Source organism: Ptychodera flava, chromosome 10, assembly GCF_041260155.1.
Source record: "Ptychodera flava strain L36383 chromosome 10, AS_Pfla_20210202, whole genome shotgun sequence".
In the NCBI taxonomy this organism is placed as follows: Eukaryota; Metazoa; Hemichordata; class Enteropneusta; family Ptychoderidae; genus Ptychodera; species Ptychodera flava.
The window spans coordinates 14,696,073-14,711,592 of NC_091937.1; the positions used below are offsets into that span (position 1 = coordinate 14,696,073).

The 15,520-nt window shown below is 42.0% G+C and overlaps 1 protein-coding gene across 1 annotated transcript; it reads right to left on the reverse strand.

Annotated features, from left to right (window-relative positions):
- Positions 1–953: 953 nt before the first annotated feature.
- On the reverse strand, positions 954–9,632 carry LOC139142059 (serine/arginine repetitive matrix protein 2-like). The gene is made up of 3 exons (XM_070711849.1): positions 6,978–9,632; positions 5,882–5,987; positions 954–2,304 (listed from the first exon to the last, which is right to left on the reverse strand). The coding sequence occupies exons 1-3, from the start codon at positions 8,094–8,096 to the stop codon at positions 2,144–2,146; spliced, it is 1,386 nt and encodes a 461-aa protein (XP_070567950.1). The 5' UTR covers positions 8,097–9,632; the 3' UTR covers positions 954–2,143.
- Between the last annotated feature and the right edge of the window lie 5,888 nt (positions 9,633–15,520).

Consider the following 15,520-nt stretch of genomic DNA (forward strand, 5'->3'; position numbering starts at 1 on the left):
AGCCTTTTTGATTAGTAATGTCAAATAAGTAATATTCAAGGAATTCAGTCATGGCATCATTGTTGGAACTATGACTGATTCTCCCTCGGGAGGGCGCGCGAAAAAGTGCGCCCTCACAGTCTATCAGCCTGCTAACTTTTGAGAGTAAACGTGACTGGCACGCTTTTTTCGCTGTGTATGGATACATGTCAAATATGAAGCGACCGGGTAATTATCATGAGAATCACTGCCGATAGATTTTGTCGGTTTTATGCTGGACGGAGGGAGAGAAACAATTCACAATTGTTATCTGTTGTGCAGGGCTTATGTCAACGACAAGGGAGCTTGTTGGAGACGACCCAAACCAATATACTTATCGATCCGAAACATTTGCATAATGACATGCTAATGAGCTCCTCATCACTTCATTTTTGAATGCGGGACAAAATCTATCGTGTACACTTTCACTTCAAGTCAGTATGCGCCTCACAAGAGAAAGACTTAGACTTTCGGTAAAACTTAAGCTTCTCTCAAGGAAACTTTCAACCATTCTCTTACCAAAGCAAGAAGAATAATCAAGGGTAACCGTGCAAATTTGGGTTCTAGAGAAACAAAATTACCTGACATTTACCGATGTTTAAAATTCAAAATGGCCTTCGTGCCTGTGTTAACCTTACGGGGGAAAATACAATTTTCGATTTTTTTCGAAAAACTAAGACTGGCATGGTGAACATGATTGTTCTCACCCCAAGAGCTTTAAAGTGAACCCGCATGAGTGGTAAAGCAGAAACATATTGAAAACAAATCAGAGCCCGATTATCTGTCCCTTAGACGCATACTACTTAATGATAAGTTGCCACTTTGTTGAGATGACTCAGGCATTTTCAGTATTCAGTGGTACGTACATAATCTTGCAATACTTTGGTTTCATTTTTATTCATACAACAAAAAAGAAAATACACAATACATGGAAATAGTGCTCATGAAACTGATTTATTACGAAGACACACTTATTGATTACAATTATTTACATGTTGAGATCAACAAAATCAGCTGGACTCTATCGCATCCAAAATGTTTTCCCGCTTAACTTTCATACACAAGTTTGAAGGCAATTTTTGTTCCGTTTCCACTGCTTTTTTTCAATCAAATTTGTCAAAAAGAGAAACAGTATTGAGCTTGACCTTAGATATTTTGCTCGAAACAAACATTATAGAAGTACGATGCTATAGGAATAAGATGTTCCATGAGGCGACGCTGTCAGAGTGACCGCTGTCGATGTTAGGATACAACACCTTAGTTATACTGTTTCAGTACGCATCAACGTGATGAGCGCCCTCAGTGGAGCGGCTCGAACATTGTAATCAAATTCAAGCAGCCTTTCAGAGCAGGGAAAGTCGACGACAGAACAATTCAATTTTATCAAGACTAGTGCTTAGGAATTCTTCGCAACTATGCAATTAGTATTGCAGGTCTTTACAATTTCAGAGGCTAACTTAAACTGCATTTCTAAGTTTATTTCACCGCAAGGCAATAATAAGGATTCTCTGAAAGGCAAGTTGCGCGTAATATTCATGGGCGACGTGATTGGAGAGTAAAAAGCGTCGACCGATAAATTATGTCAAAACTTGTGATTAACGTTTTATCGACAGCTGTACAATAAGGGCAAACGCTTTATCATAGAATTTCAAAAAAGACTTTGCTCTGTCTGTCGTTAACATTTCTCGCTCTCAAGTTAGTTTTACTAGACCTACTAATTTTCACTTCATTTTGCGTTTTACCGTTTGGATGGCGCCAGTTCGAATATTATCTCGAGAGTTCAAGTTCAAAGAGTCGACAGTAAAATTCAAGCTCAACATTTTCTGATCTGGTCATTGAAAAGTTGGGATTCAGAATTTTGTTTCTGTTACATTTTCAGTTTTCTATGGTCGATCAAAATCAGCACGACACGGTTCCCATTCTCAACCAACTCTGTCTAAATATTGCTTTGAGAAACGCTTTATCACGTGACATCGTTGTGCATATATTTTGTTTTTCTGTAACTTATAACTAGTAAGCATGCTGACACAACTACAATGGAGTCTACGTTACTTGCACGATAATGTACACCTTCGGGTATTTTTGGGTATTTTCGGCTTCCTGTGGATGGTATCTTAGTCCCTTGTCAGATGACTGACGCGGGCATCGCCGTTGCTAGGAGACGATCGATGCGCAGTGGCTCGTTTTCCCAGGCTGTGTGGTTTGCCTTGACGAACACTGGTTCAGGGAAATTCAGCTCAGTGAAATTGGAGGTGACGAAGACGCCTGTACTTTGTAAGGTAGAACCTAAAATAATAAGAAATGCGGAAAATCTCATCTTAGTCTTAAAAACTCCCGTCTTTTTACATTCTCTTAAAATGAAACCGAAGCTAATGTACAACATCTCGGAAGCTTTTAGCCAATTGTCTGCCTAAAACTCATCGTTCGTATTGAATTGTTTCAAAAAACTAATCAAGAAGTAAATAGCCCTAGATTCTGACTCCCTAAGATGCTGTAAATAATAGCAATCTATGATGCACATTACCACCAGTGAAACTGCGACTTCTGTTCTTTATCAAAAGTATTGTTTGAGGGCGCTAGTACGGCGCCGTCAGGCGATAAACTTCAGCATTTTATGTAAATAATCGTCCGTTTCCATAAATGAAGAAAAATCGAAGAATTCGCCCTACAGTGCGTTTCACCTAGGTACCGCAACTCAGCGTTTGAGACGGACACAATCCACGCACAAAACAAACGATAAGCTTGGGTATCACAACACATTTGAAAGTCACCGACTCAATGATTAATTACAGTAAACCAGCATGGGGCAGCCGCTCTGTCTAGACTGAGAGATACACTTGATCTACAATGTGTGGCTTTTTAGTTAGTTTCTGTTGAGAATACCTTCACCTCTTGAACTCTTAGCTGAAATTGTAAAAGAAACAGTTACATTGTAGATCAAGTCTAGTCAACTGTTTATCTCTCAGTCCAGACAGCGGCTGTCCCATGCTGCTTTAGGGATGGACCATTAGACCTTGGGGGGGGGGTGGTCACAATGAAATTGTGAAAAATTTTTTTTTACTATTGTAAATTTCTGAAATTTTTTTTTTCCAATTGAGATAAGCTGTGCAAATTTTTTTTTCAGAGTAAATTTTCAGATTTATAATTTTTTTTTATTTCGTCGCTGTCTGAAGATAAAGAGGGCAAAGATGTGGTGCCAAGCACCACAAGCGGCCACGCAAGCGGTCACGGGGGGGGGGGAGGTCAGGAGAGGGGTGTCCCCCTGCTGCTGTTGGAGCTTTTGAAAAATAGAGATTACAATGGTGTTATTTGGTGGCACTTGGGGAGTATTTTTGAAGGGGGAGGTCAGGAGGGGGGTGTCCCCTCCTGCCATTGGAGCTTTTGAAAAATAGAGATTAAAATGGTGTTATTTGGTGGCACTTGGGGAGTATTTTTGCGGGGGGTGGTCAGGAGGGGGTGTCCCCCTGCTGCCGTTGGAGCTTTTGAAAAATAGAGATTTAAATGGTGTTATTTGATGGCACTTGGGGAGTATTTTTGCGGGGGGTGGTCAGGAGGGGGTGTCCCCCTGCTGCCGTTGGAGCTTTTGAAAAATAGAGATTTAAATGGTGTTATTTGATGGCACTTGGGGAGTATTTTTGCGGGGGGTGGTCAGGAGGGGGTGTCCCCCTCCTGCTGTTGGAGCTTTTGAAAAATAGAGATAAAAATGGTGTTATTTGGTGGCACTTTGGGAGCATTTTTTCGGATTACACATCTTCCTCTGAAACATGGTCTTCTTGCTCCTCAGTAGCTTCCTATAGTTTTGAAAATTGACTATTTTGGTTTCCTGGCTTCCCTTTCTACTGCGTGGTGAAATGGCTACATGCACCCCACCAAACATCATGCATATCTCATGATTCACAATTGATTTTGACAAGCTGAGAAGCTAAAATAAGCTAAATAATATAGTTAAATTTGCATATTTGTGTTTTTAGAGCAATTGTTGCCCTTTTTGATCAAAACATCTATTTCTCTGTAGCAGCATGTCCAAATGATTGGATGTGTATAGATGTGTTGAAATTTCAATATTCGTCTTTTTAGGGCAATTTATGCCATTCATGGTCAAAAAATCTGTATTCTCTGAAAGGGCTTGTCCAATTTCTTTGAAATTTGCTACACAAAAACGATTATTCATGCAGATTTATTCAGTATTTGCTATCGAGAAACTTTCAAAGTTCAACCCTTTTGTGTGTTTTGTGTTGGGATTTGTTGGATAGATGGCATTCTACGTAGTGTATTGTTGAATGTTAAAAAATGTGTTGCTGTTGTTTTTGAGGCTGTTTTTTGAGAAAAAAGAATTGAAAATGCCTTTTTAAAAGCAAAATAATACATAATGACTTGATATGTTGTTTTATCATTATTGAAGTGTTTCTACTTGTTCACCCATTCTTGCAGTCATCATTGCAATAAAATGCTGTGAAAAAAATGAAACTGATGTGGCCTGCATCTGTTTACCTTGATCTTAAAAGGCAAATAGAACTTTACCATAGTTTCAATGTTTTACCTAGTGTACCTGCTTGGTTTGTACGCAGGAAACAAGTAGAAAACAGGTTCTATAATTTCATAATTTTCAAGTGATCAGAATACAAAAGTCCTGAAAAGATAAGATAATCACAACTTCCAGTATAAGGGATACAGTCACCCTAAATGTACAAATTAAAATTAAAAATGTGCCGGGAGGATGCACTAAAAAATACAGAAAGTTGCTTTCTGTCGGTAAAATCTAAAAAAATTCAAAATTTTAAAGACTTTTGCAGATTTTTTTTTACGCCTTTGTCTTCTTATTTTTTTTTTTTATTTTGCAGACTAGTTTGAAGATTTTTTTTCCTGACTTTCTGCTCTGAAATTTTTTTTTTCTGTTTTTGACCACCCCCCCTCCCAAGATCTAATGGTCGCCCTTACTGTAATTAATCGACGAGTTGGTGGCTTTGAAATGTGTCTGTGATACCCAAGCTAATCGTGTGTTTTGTACGTGAATTGTGTCCGGCTCATACGCTGAGTTGCGGTACCTAGGTGAAACACACTGTAGGTGTCTTCTACCGAAACTTGTTAATAGATAGAGCTTCTTTTAACATGTAGAACTCAATAGTAGCCACAAGTCTTACATAAACAATGCGTTAACAATTTGAATCACCAAAGAACGTAAGCGTAGAGGGCGTTGGTCGTCAGTGGAGAATGTAATTGCATATTTTGCGGCATTGTTTGTGGTTAGGTGAATTTCCAAAGATGTGTTTCCTCACAAGTCAGCACAGTACGAAAGAGATACTTCACTATTTTAATAGGAAACAAAGACACGGGGCAGACATTTTCACGCAAACTCCTTGCCGCTGCAAGAGCTAGACGAGCGGCTAATAAGAATGAACAGCTGAGAGTAAGTTCGCTATCAGTGGGTTCAAGCATTGCAGTCATACTGACTCGAAGAAGAAACCGTTCAAGTTGATCATCATAGCGAGCGGTACAATAATTGATTAGAAAAAAATGGTGTATGGGCAACTGACGACTCTTTACATTATTTCTCATCTTCGTGTAAGTTCACTATAATGCCATTGTTATAATGGATGAATTAAATAAAGTATTCTATGGTAAGGCACTAGAGTTTGAATGAAACCATATTTAAACCAGTATGTTTAGTAACTTTTTAAATATCCGTCATCGTTTGCTGCTGTTTTTGATGATGATGATGATGATGATGATGATGATGATGATGATGATGATGATGTTGTTGTAGGATGATGATGATGATGATAATGATGATGATGTTGTTGTTTAGTGTTTTGTTGTTGTGTTAATGTGTCGTTATCGTCGATTGAAAGAGAGTTTTTCCTACCTTCAACAAATTGATAGGTGTTTTTCTCCGATACTGCCACGTCGACATCCTCGTCCGCGAACATCACTTTCTCTTGGGGGACAAACTCCGAGTCTGCGTTCGAGTCCTGCGGGGATAGAAGCATTAAATTAAAACTCTCGAGCAAAATTTCTCAGCGAGCAACATGTATATTCCTTAAAAACGGCGTTGCGAAGACCTTGAAGTATTTTACACTGATTTTTTTTGATGTCAAGTTGAACTATGATACTAGTATATGGCACATCATGTGCCATGCACCCCTGTCACTGTGTTCGAATTCATTAAAACGCAAGTTCTTTTATTTGCCCAAACGACAGAACATGTTAAAAAAGCTCGAAAAGTTTTTTTTTACTTGAATCATTATATTTTGCCTCTCTTCGCCAACGTGCGGTTGCGGTCCTTCATCACGTTGGATGACTGCAGTCACAAACTCTCACATTTTGTATATCCCTGGGCACGGTTCCTCCACAAACAAGGATACGAACTGTATTCAAATGTCGGTGTGTTGGTTTCCGTGATTTGTCCGTTCACGGAGCTCTCCGAGCGGACGGGAGGTGAGTGGCACTCAATGTTCGTAATACACTTGTAGCTGTAATCATGACCCAATCAACTTTGTCCTTTTACAACTTGATCGAGCGAGCCTGATTGAGCGACATGGTAAATTTAAAATGAGTCTCATGTTCGGGTTAACAACAAATTAAAGCACTTCATTACGTATGGAACATGCCCTTGTTAAACAACGTATAATACGCCTTAGCCGCAGTGTGTGATAGTTAAGACACTGGAATTTTGGAGATGGATAGTGTATCATTACGTCACGTTATCATGACCAAATTTAAAATCTTAAGCACTTTATGACAAATTGGGTCGCTTAAAGTACCAGTAGTACTGTAAAAGCTTTGTCGTTGATTCTTCGACTAAAATTCCTGACATATGTTGAAATATTTCAGTATCGCATTTGTTCGAATGGCCAATGCGGCCAATTTTCAGTCAGATGATGTGCAGTGAGTCAAGGATTTGAACTGAAAGTTGGATTCACTGATCAAACGATAGCCAGGACTATTTTTTCACCACTTACCTTAATTGTTGTTGCAGTGGCGTTGCTAGTTGTTAGGTCTGGTTCTTCCACCGACAGGACTATCGTGATGCCCGAGCTTTCGCCGGCTTTGTGGAGTTGAACAACTGCCCTGACTGCGTGGCGTTGCGATACAGGCGCAAGACGTCTGCCCATTGATGCGTTACGACGGTAGCCGACGGTCGTTCGTCGGGCGACGGCAGGTTCAGAATTGACGGCAACTCGTCTTGTGTTACTTGTGACTCGGCGGGTCAAAGCCCTCGCTCTCCGTTCGGCTACTCGCCTCACTGGTTCAGTGTTGCGTCTGGTTAAATCGTGTCTCACCGAATATGTTCTGACGGCTTCTCTGATCAAACCACCTGTTGCACTGCCGACTGCAACGCGCCTCGCGTTTGACGTTGGCGCCACTCTTCGATCCCGTAGAGAACGACGATTGATTTGGACCGATCTCCTTTCTCTGATTTCTCTATTAGAAGCAACCATTCCTCTATTTAAGTCAGATCTCAACGGAAGTCTTCTATGGTCATATCTCGCCCTTCGTTCTACGGCAGATCGCCGGGTTGTCGTTCTGATTCGAGTGTTTCCCAGTCTCGTTCGCGAGACATCCAACATTCTCCGCTCAACGTTTGACCTGACTCTTTGGACAGACCGTCGGTCGACTTGTGATCTGCTCGCCTGCCGAGTCATGGTGGTCGCACGTCTGGTTGTGTCCGCATTCCGCCGGTTCAGCGCACTCCTTCGGTCTAAAGCAGATCTTCTCATTTCGACTGCAATCGTCCGGCGTTGGCCGAGTCGTTGTCGAGAAATGACTGCGCGCCTTTGCCCATCTCTGATCGTGCGTCGGATATGTGAAACACTCCGTCTTACCCCGGATTGGTTACCACTGGATCTCGCCATCATAGGTGATCTTCCCTTAACGCTGTCTCGTACGGAAGTTACTCTATGCCGCTGACTTGACAAGTTCCTTACCCTGTTGTCGACTGAATTTCTTCTGTGTCCAAGTCTCGTCAGTTCGCTTCTTTCATGCATCGATCTGGCCATCGCCACCGCACGTCGGTTGGCAGGGCCGCGTTGATGAAGAGAGCTTGAACGTCGCTCTCCACTCGCGGCAATTCTACTCATTCGTGGCTTCAAAGGCGCCGCTCTCTGCGAATCGCTTCTTGCGACCCGCCTTGCGGTATCAGACCTTCGGACGTTCGCCACCCTGCGTTCGGGGCTTGAAACTCTTGCAGCTGACCTGGTCACCCGCTCGGCGTTCACTCTTCGCCAGGTTATTCCGACCAACCGCCGTTCTGGTGTTGCCCTGCGAGCCAATGTGGACTGCCTGACGTCATCAGTGAGTCTTGAAGTGCTAAGCCTTCTGGTCTGGGTGGGTGATCTGCTGTTTATTGCCCTTCGTTCCTATTGATGACCGTCTCACCACGCCAACTTCTCTTCTGTTTAATCTGTCACTCCTCAGTACCAGGGAGTTTTGCGCCACACCTGATCTTGTACTCGACAATCTTCGATAATCGACCGACCTGCTACCGGGTGCAATCCTTCCTACAGAGGCAGACCGGGCGTTTGTTTCCCTGATGTCTCTTCTGACTACTGAGACGGCAAGCCGTCTTTGATTGGAATCTCGCCTGATAGATGAAACAGCCCGCCTGTCTGTCACATCCCGCCTGACTGCCGAGACAGAACGTACATCCCTGGTGTCTTTTCGTGACAACTTTACTGACCTTCTGTTCAATGTTGACCGCGATCTTTCGTTTGTTCTGCCATGCAACCCTCCTCTCCGAACAGTCGATAATGACCGCCGTTGTAGAGCCTTGCTTTGACTCCGCGAAGCGATAACTGCCCTTCCCTCTATTGCCGACCTCGCTGTTGTTGATAACCTGTGATATCTCCCTCCTCGCGTTTCTGATATGGACCTGCGCTGTAAGTCTGTTCTCCTCGATGTCACAGAAACTCTGGTACTCACCGTATCTCTCCTTGTAGATGACACGGCTCGTCTGTCTGTCCTCGTCAAAAGCTTCTCTTGGGGTGGTCCGCGTCTTATACCCAGAGCGTCTCGTCTTTGGTAGGAGATCCGTCGATCGGTAGCGAGGACTGCCCTCCTGTCAACGCCACCGACGCGAATTCGACTGTCGGGAATACTCACCCGTACTACCCGTCGATTTATAGCGGCGGAGGATGATCGACGGCCGACAAGAGTAGCATCAACTCTATCGATAGATGACAGTCTTCTGGACTGGGTTTCGCTGAGACGTCTCGAAGAAACGTCTCTTACCCTTATTGAGCGAGATGCGCTCGCCACCACCCGCTTTTTCAGTTCGCTTGGTCCCGTCTTTGCCTCAGAGACCCTGCTCACCAGACGAGCATTTCTTCGGAGTATATCGGCATCTGCGTTTACTAAAGCTACCACGATAGCCGCAAGAGCGACTAAAATCAGTCCGCGAATCCGAAACTTCATTTCTTTAGTGCGCCAGACAATCGAAAAGAACAAAAAATTACAGGTAGAGTTTCTGAACTGAGGCAAAATTAAGTAGCACAGTCGACAAGCATTCTTGCCGAAATGCGTGCTTACACGACGATCATGGCGCTTTTTATCTGCAACCCCAGACATGAATAGGTTCTGACAGACGGGGGAAAATTAACCCATCATATTATTAGTTTGCGTGTTCCCCCGCCAACCAACGAGCTAAATAATGGCAGGTTTACCGGATAACGAGGCGGAAATTAATGTTAAAATTGCCGCTGTTTAGAGGCATACTCTAAACAAGATGCGCCATTACAGGCATAAAGCGTCGAAAATTAAATCTTCTAAACCCCTGATAGGAATATCGCTCGTTAGCGAAAACCGATATAAAACTCTCCGTAAAATGAAATTAGTAGGTTTTTTTTTCGTTCTGCCGTCATTATAGAAATGGGCAATGCGGCAACTGTAAGATGTCGGGTGCTGAGAGGCTCGTCATGTGACCTCTGCTGTGCTAATTGCGCGGAACAGATACCGATGAAGACACGGCGACCAACTTGAAAGCGAGAGTGAATTTAACAAGCCCGACTGCTTCGTAGCCGGATGTTATTTACTGAGCGCAGAGCTTCAAACTTTATGAGATTTCAGCCGACGTCACATCAAATCGCGGCAGCGGCGTGGCAACCGCCCTGCCAGAATCCTTTGAATTGCCTTCCTTTTCATTTTGTTACCGACAACTTTGAATTCATGGGGAGATATCTGAAGCTTAAGTATTAAAACTTGGGGACGATTTTGTACTAAATTATACGTTTTGGCTCTGAAGTATAGAATAGACAAGGGAAGGAAGTGACGCGGGGAGGATGTTTACGTTCGAGACGGAGGAGGAATACTTTCGGATTAAAGTTGAATTAAAGCTCGTTCATCGAATCGTACGCAGTGCGAGCGGCAGTATGCTCGTCAGAAAGTCATCACTGGACAAGTGACATCAACTTGCCTCATCACCGGAGCAAAACTTTCAAATTCATGTTTTATGCTGCTGTCGTAATTTGAAGGTGGCGCTACCAGACTTGACTTAGAGAGAAATCGACATGAGATTGTCAAACACTCAGAGAACTAGCGCTGTTCTTGAGACGACGAATATGAGTCAGTATCCGTTTCTTACACTCGCAAAACCGTTATGGCCAGCGCAAAAATATCGCTGCTAGTCCCTACAGCTTTGAATTAACTCCTCGTACAACTTATAACTGCTGACCCCTCCCCCACTCCACTGCAAAACTCACATTATATACACATGCACCTATACACACAATCCTATCATTTCACCTTTTCGTTACCTCAAAAGGCGCATTTTCGACTCACGTAGCAAAAGACTTTACAACCAATCGTAGGCACTGCCACTTTCGCGCCAAACGCCGCTGTCAGTATTTGAAATATTCATACGTTTTAATAGATACAACTTAGACATGTAAATACATTACATGGTAGATTTACACGAAATGTCATTTGTTTGGTTTATCAGAAGGATATAGACACTTTGGACTAAGGATAGATAGGTAGGTAGATAGATAGATAGACAGACAGATAGATAGATAGATAGATAGATAGATAGATAGATAGATAGATAGATAGATAGATAGATAGATAGATAGGTAGGTAGATAGATAGATAGGTAGATAGATAGATAAATAGATAGATAGATAGATAGATAGATAGATAGATAGACAGACAGACAGACAGACAGATAGATAGGTAGGTGAGTAGGTAGATAGATAGATAGATAGATAGATAGATAGATAGATAGATAGATAGATAGATAAAGCTACATACATACATACATACATACATACATACATACATACATACATACATACATACATACATACATACATACATACATACATACATACATACATACATGCATACATACATACATACATACATACATACATACATACATACATACATACATAACAAAAAAGACAGAGAAGTTCATAGAATAGTCGTCTTTAATTCGAAAATATATCCAAGGCAAGTCTGCATCCTGAGCACAGGCGACGATGGGAACTGTTGCCATGGTGATAACGCGTTCCAATGAATATTGCGTTCAGGGTTAGATAAAACTGCGCCAAAATAGATGTAATTTCCTGGTCATTAGCGATGACGTCTTTCCTCAATTGCATTCCCCTGGGCGTTTCCAATACGACCAATTCTCCGCTATCTAATAAGGAACACGTGTTCATGTATGTCGTACCACACGGTCGCTATTATCAAGACGCCATACCGTGGCTCCCCTGAAGAGGAGGGTACGTTATTAATTTTGGGAACTTTGCTCATCCCTGACTTGTGCGTCATGACATCGCATTCCTAACGCCCTGGGGGAATAAAGTGCTTGGCGGGAGCGAACACGGGACACGTTGACGGCATGCCGAGTCGAGTGTGACGAAATATTCGATATCCCGCCGCACACTCGGTTCTAGTGCCTGAATTTAAATTACGAAGTCTAATAACGGAATGTGTAAGGTGACTGTGTTAAGGCAGAAACGTTCGCAACGAGGAAGAAACATCGGAGGGCGTTATTAGTCTGCAATGAGGAAACGGTGTAGAGTATTCGAGACAGGAAGAGAGAACAACAGTGGTATAAATTTGAAGGGGTGAACAGACGGCGATAAGGAGGCGGGAAAGGCAAGACATAAGTGGAGAAAGCGAAAGGGGAAATGACGGTGACAGACACATAGACAAACAGTCAGTCACAGAGCTAACGTGACATGAACAGAAACACAGAGAGACATACAGAAAGACAGAAAAAAAACAGGAAAAAATTCTTGCCTTGCTTTTCATCGTAACCGAGCTGACAGAGTCACAGACATGGGTAATGAATTGTCTTGGAGATAGACCGGTTGTGGAGAAATGATTATACTAAGACAGTAATGCTGCGTTCACAAAACAGTGAAGGGGGCTGGAGGAATGCAGGGGGCCGGGAATACGAAAATTTTTGGGTAGTACAGGGGGCGACTCGAAAGTTTTGTTCTGCCTATAGGGGCACCTGAAATCGTGTTGGTTCGGTTTACTTTTTATGATTCCAAAGTTTGGTGGGAAATTCAATGAAAATTTAATAACATTTTAATGTCATCAAATTGTTCTAATGTTAGTAATAATTAAACAAGATCTAGAACACATTTGTCGCATTTCATTTACTTAGACTTGTCTCGAAAAAATCTAAAAATGTTTGAATGTCTGCGATAAATCAAACACGTAAGCCTAGCAGCGGGGCAGAAGCTGCATCTGTCGATAATTTGTTTCTAATATTTATATGCAATATATGTAAAACACAATTTCTTGCAGTCTGCCAACAGCATGCTGAAACACACAATATTCACTTTGTCGACAAAAGCCTGCATATATAAATGTTGGGTGCACCAGTACAGAAATTTGCGAGAAATTAGCGAGAAAGGGACACTTCCTCGCTCTTTCGCGAGAAGTATGCAGTTGCGCGCAGTTGCATAAACTGAACAACGTTATTGTCAAAATTATCAAAATAATTGTCAAAATAATACAGCTATTGCCCGCTACAGCCTACGCCTACGGGCAACGTTACCGTCCCGGCAGTGACAGAGATAGTCTGACTATGAAGTAGCTGAAAAAGCGTTCGGATCTTGTAACGCTCGTACACAAGATAAGGCCAGAGAGCAACACATGACCACGAGACTTGAAAGATATCAGGGATTTTTTGAATTCTAGAATATGAGAATAATCAAATATTAAAGAAAAAAGATGAGGTCACCGTGTTTGATTTGCTATATCTTTACATTCCCATCGTAAAATAACACAAAAGTAAAACAGGAAGTAAATTTAAATAAAAAATTGTGTGGCTAAATATAATTATTTTAATTTACCCAATTTACCATTATTACATCAAAATTTTCAGAAATTTTTTGATGGAATATTGTAACCTTCCATGTATTGTCATTTTTGTAATTTTTTTATAAGTAGCGTCTAGTGCAGTCAGGTGCCATTGACCTGGCCAGACTGGACTAACTCAGTCCGACAGTCGGCTTTCATTGATATATCAAAAAAAGTCCACTGATGCATTTTAAATGAATCAATTTAAAGATATCCCTTAAGAATATGGCTCTACGAATTGCTAATAACAGGTAGTGTTGAACATGTGCGAGCAGAACTGCCCAACATGTATATTTTTTTCTTTGCGTGCATCCTTTAAAATATGTGACTGTATGATAATTCGGGGGGGGGGGGCTTGAAAAATTGTGATCATATAGACGGGAGGACTTGAAAATTTTCGAGGGTATTGAGGAGGGGTTCTGTGAAAAAGAATAAGATTTCAATCGCGATTCCTCCAGCCTCCCACCTCCCTGACCGTTATTTGTGAACGCAGCCTCAGTATGACTTGTTGCTGTGATGAGAGGCATAAATGCATGCCCTCAAAACCTGTTAAACAGACAGCGGGCACAATTACGAACAAATTAATTTTAGCCAATGAATATTCCACAGGCAAGATATATATACTGATTTAGCCCTACGTAAGAGTCAACGAGAGGGAAACGCAACACATGCGCAATGCATTTCAGTGTTCAGGGAGGAAAATCCACAACGGGAGACAGTATAGCTAATCGGCATCGGCACGGTTACGCTGACTCATACGTCGTAAATGACGTCATGATCGGAGCTCCACGCAAGGGGAACAATTTTAGGCACACACACAATCGACTGTTAAAGTCCGAGAATCGAGGACAAATTATACATCCGACTCTGGCGAAAAAACGCAACAAAGCAGACTATGTTAACTGTTAGAAATCTCTGTGACACAAGAGGTGAGCGTAGAGAGCGCCCTCGAGCGACGGATCTTTCAGTTTAACAAGGCGCTGGCCAATCTCTCAGCAAAGTTTCGAAAGTCTGTGTTATTCTCGATTCATTAAATATGAGAAGTTTCTCGGTGACGAACTTCTTTAGTTTAAGTTTTTGAAAGCGTTGCCGTCTGAGACAGTTGGCAATAAGGCTATTCCACTTCATCGGTATAATCGATAAGGACGCCCTCAACGACAATCAGTAGTATTCACATTTCTTTCGAACATACAAGCAAGTGTGATTTCATCATCTGAATATTTGCGATGTGCGTATTTTGTTTGTCCGTTCTGGTAAATTCAACAGACGGCCGGCCGGACCGCACGGAACCCTGCCCATAAGTGTGCCCCTTACACACAGGCGCACAAAAATGACACGGGGTCTGTATTTATTTTAATAAAATTGCACATTTATTAGTGGACGATCTACAAGCAAGGTTACTCAACTCTAGAGTAACCGTGAATTAAAATGATAAACCGCATAAAACCAAAAAAAAAAAGTTCATCGTAGTCGTGGAATATTTTGAAGGCATAACGACATGTTGCAAGTTGTAGATTAACAAATAGTTGTACCTAAAATCGGTTATATAATTGTTCCTGAGCAAATTTGGAGGGAGGGGGAATGCACTTCCATTATAAATCAATCAATCAATCAATCATAATAAATTAAATTGCTAGATCTGTGGCTGCTAGTCAGTAGGAATGGATAGCAAAGGTTTTTTTTCAAGTTAACACACAACACGACTGAAGATTAGTAGACACCCCCTTGGTTGTGAACAAACGAGGACTTTCTTAGAGGGTCTAGCTAAAAGGGATGGTATATGTGGACTACCTAGGTTACAAATAATTCAAACAAAATTCCTTAGTGCCCGCTAATCTGCAGTCTTGTCCAACAGGCAAAGCTTGGGCAAAGCATTACATACACGCTTCAAAATGGGGAACCTAACTTCACTTGTTGCACAGAGACACATGTCACTCTGTATTCGGTTCTACCCTGATAATATGTTTCGTAGTTTCGAATTTAGACAGTGGTTCCAGCTCCGGCCTGATCTCGAATCTGCAGTTGCGTGGTCTCCTAGGAAACGTGCTGCGAGCTAGCAACGTAAGCCCAGGTTGCATCTTGCAACTACACGGTGATAGATTGTGTGAGTTTGTACCCATTTTTATCGGAAACGTTGAGGTAAGAGGATGGGTTTTGAGCTCGTTGGTGTATTTGAGTCACCGTAATT

What these genes read in the sequence shown, in the direction of transcription:
- LOC139142059 (XM_070711849.1), bottom strand. Translation starts at nt 8,096, where the DNA reads ATGAGTAGAATTGCCGCGAGTGGAGAGCGACGTTCAAGCTCTCTTCAT. An exon ending in CCACTGCAACAACAATTAAG is followed by an intron (nt 5,988 to 6,977) that starts GTAAGTGGTGAA and finishes CTATCCCCGCAG; the next exon opens with GACTCGAACGCAGACTCGGA. An exon ending in CACCTATCAATTTGTTGAAG is followed by an intron (nt 2,305 to 5,881) that starts GTAGGAAAAACT and finishes TTATTATTTTAG; the next exon opens with GTTCTACCTTACAAAGTACA.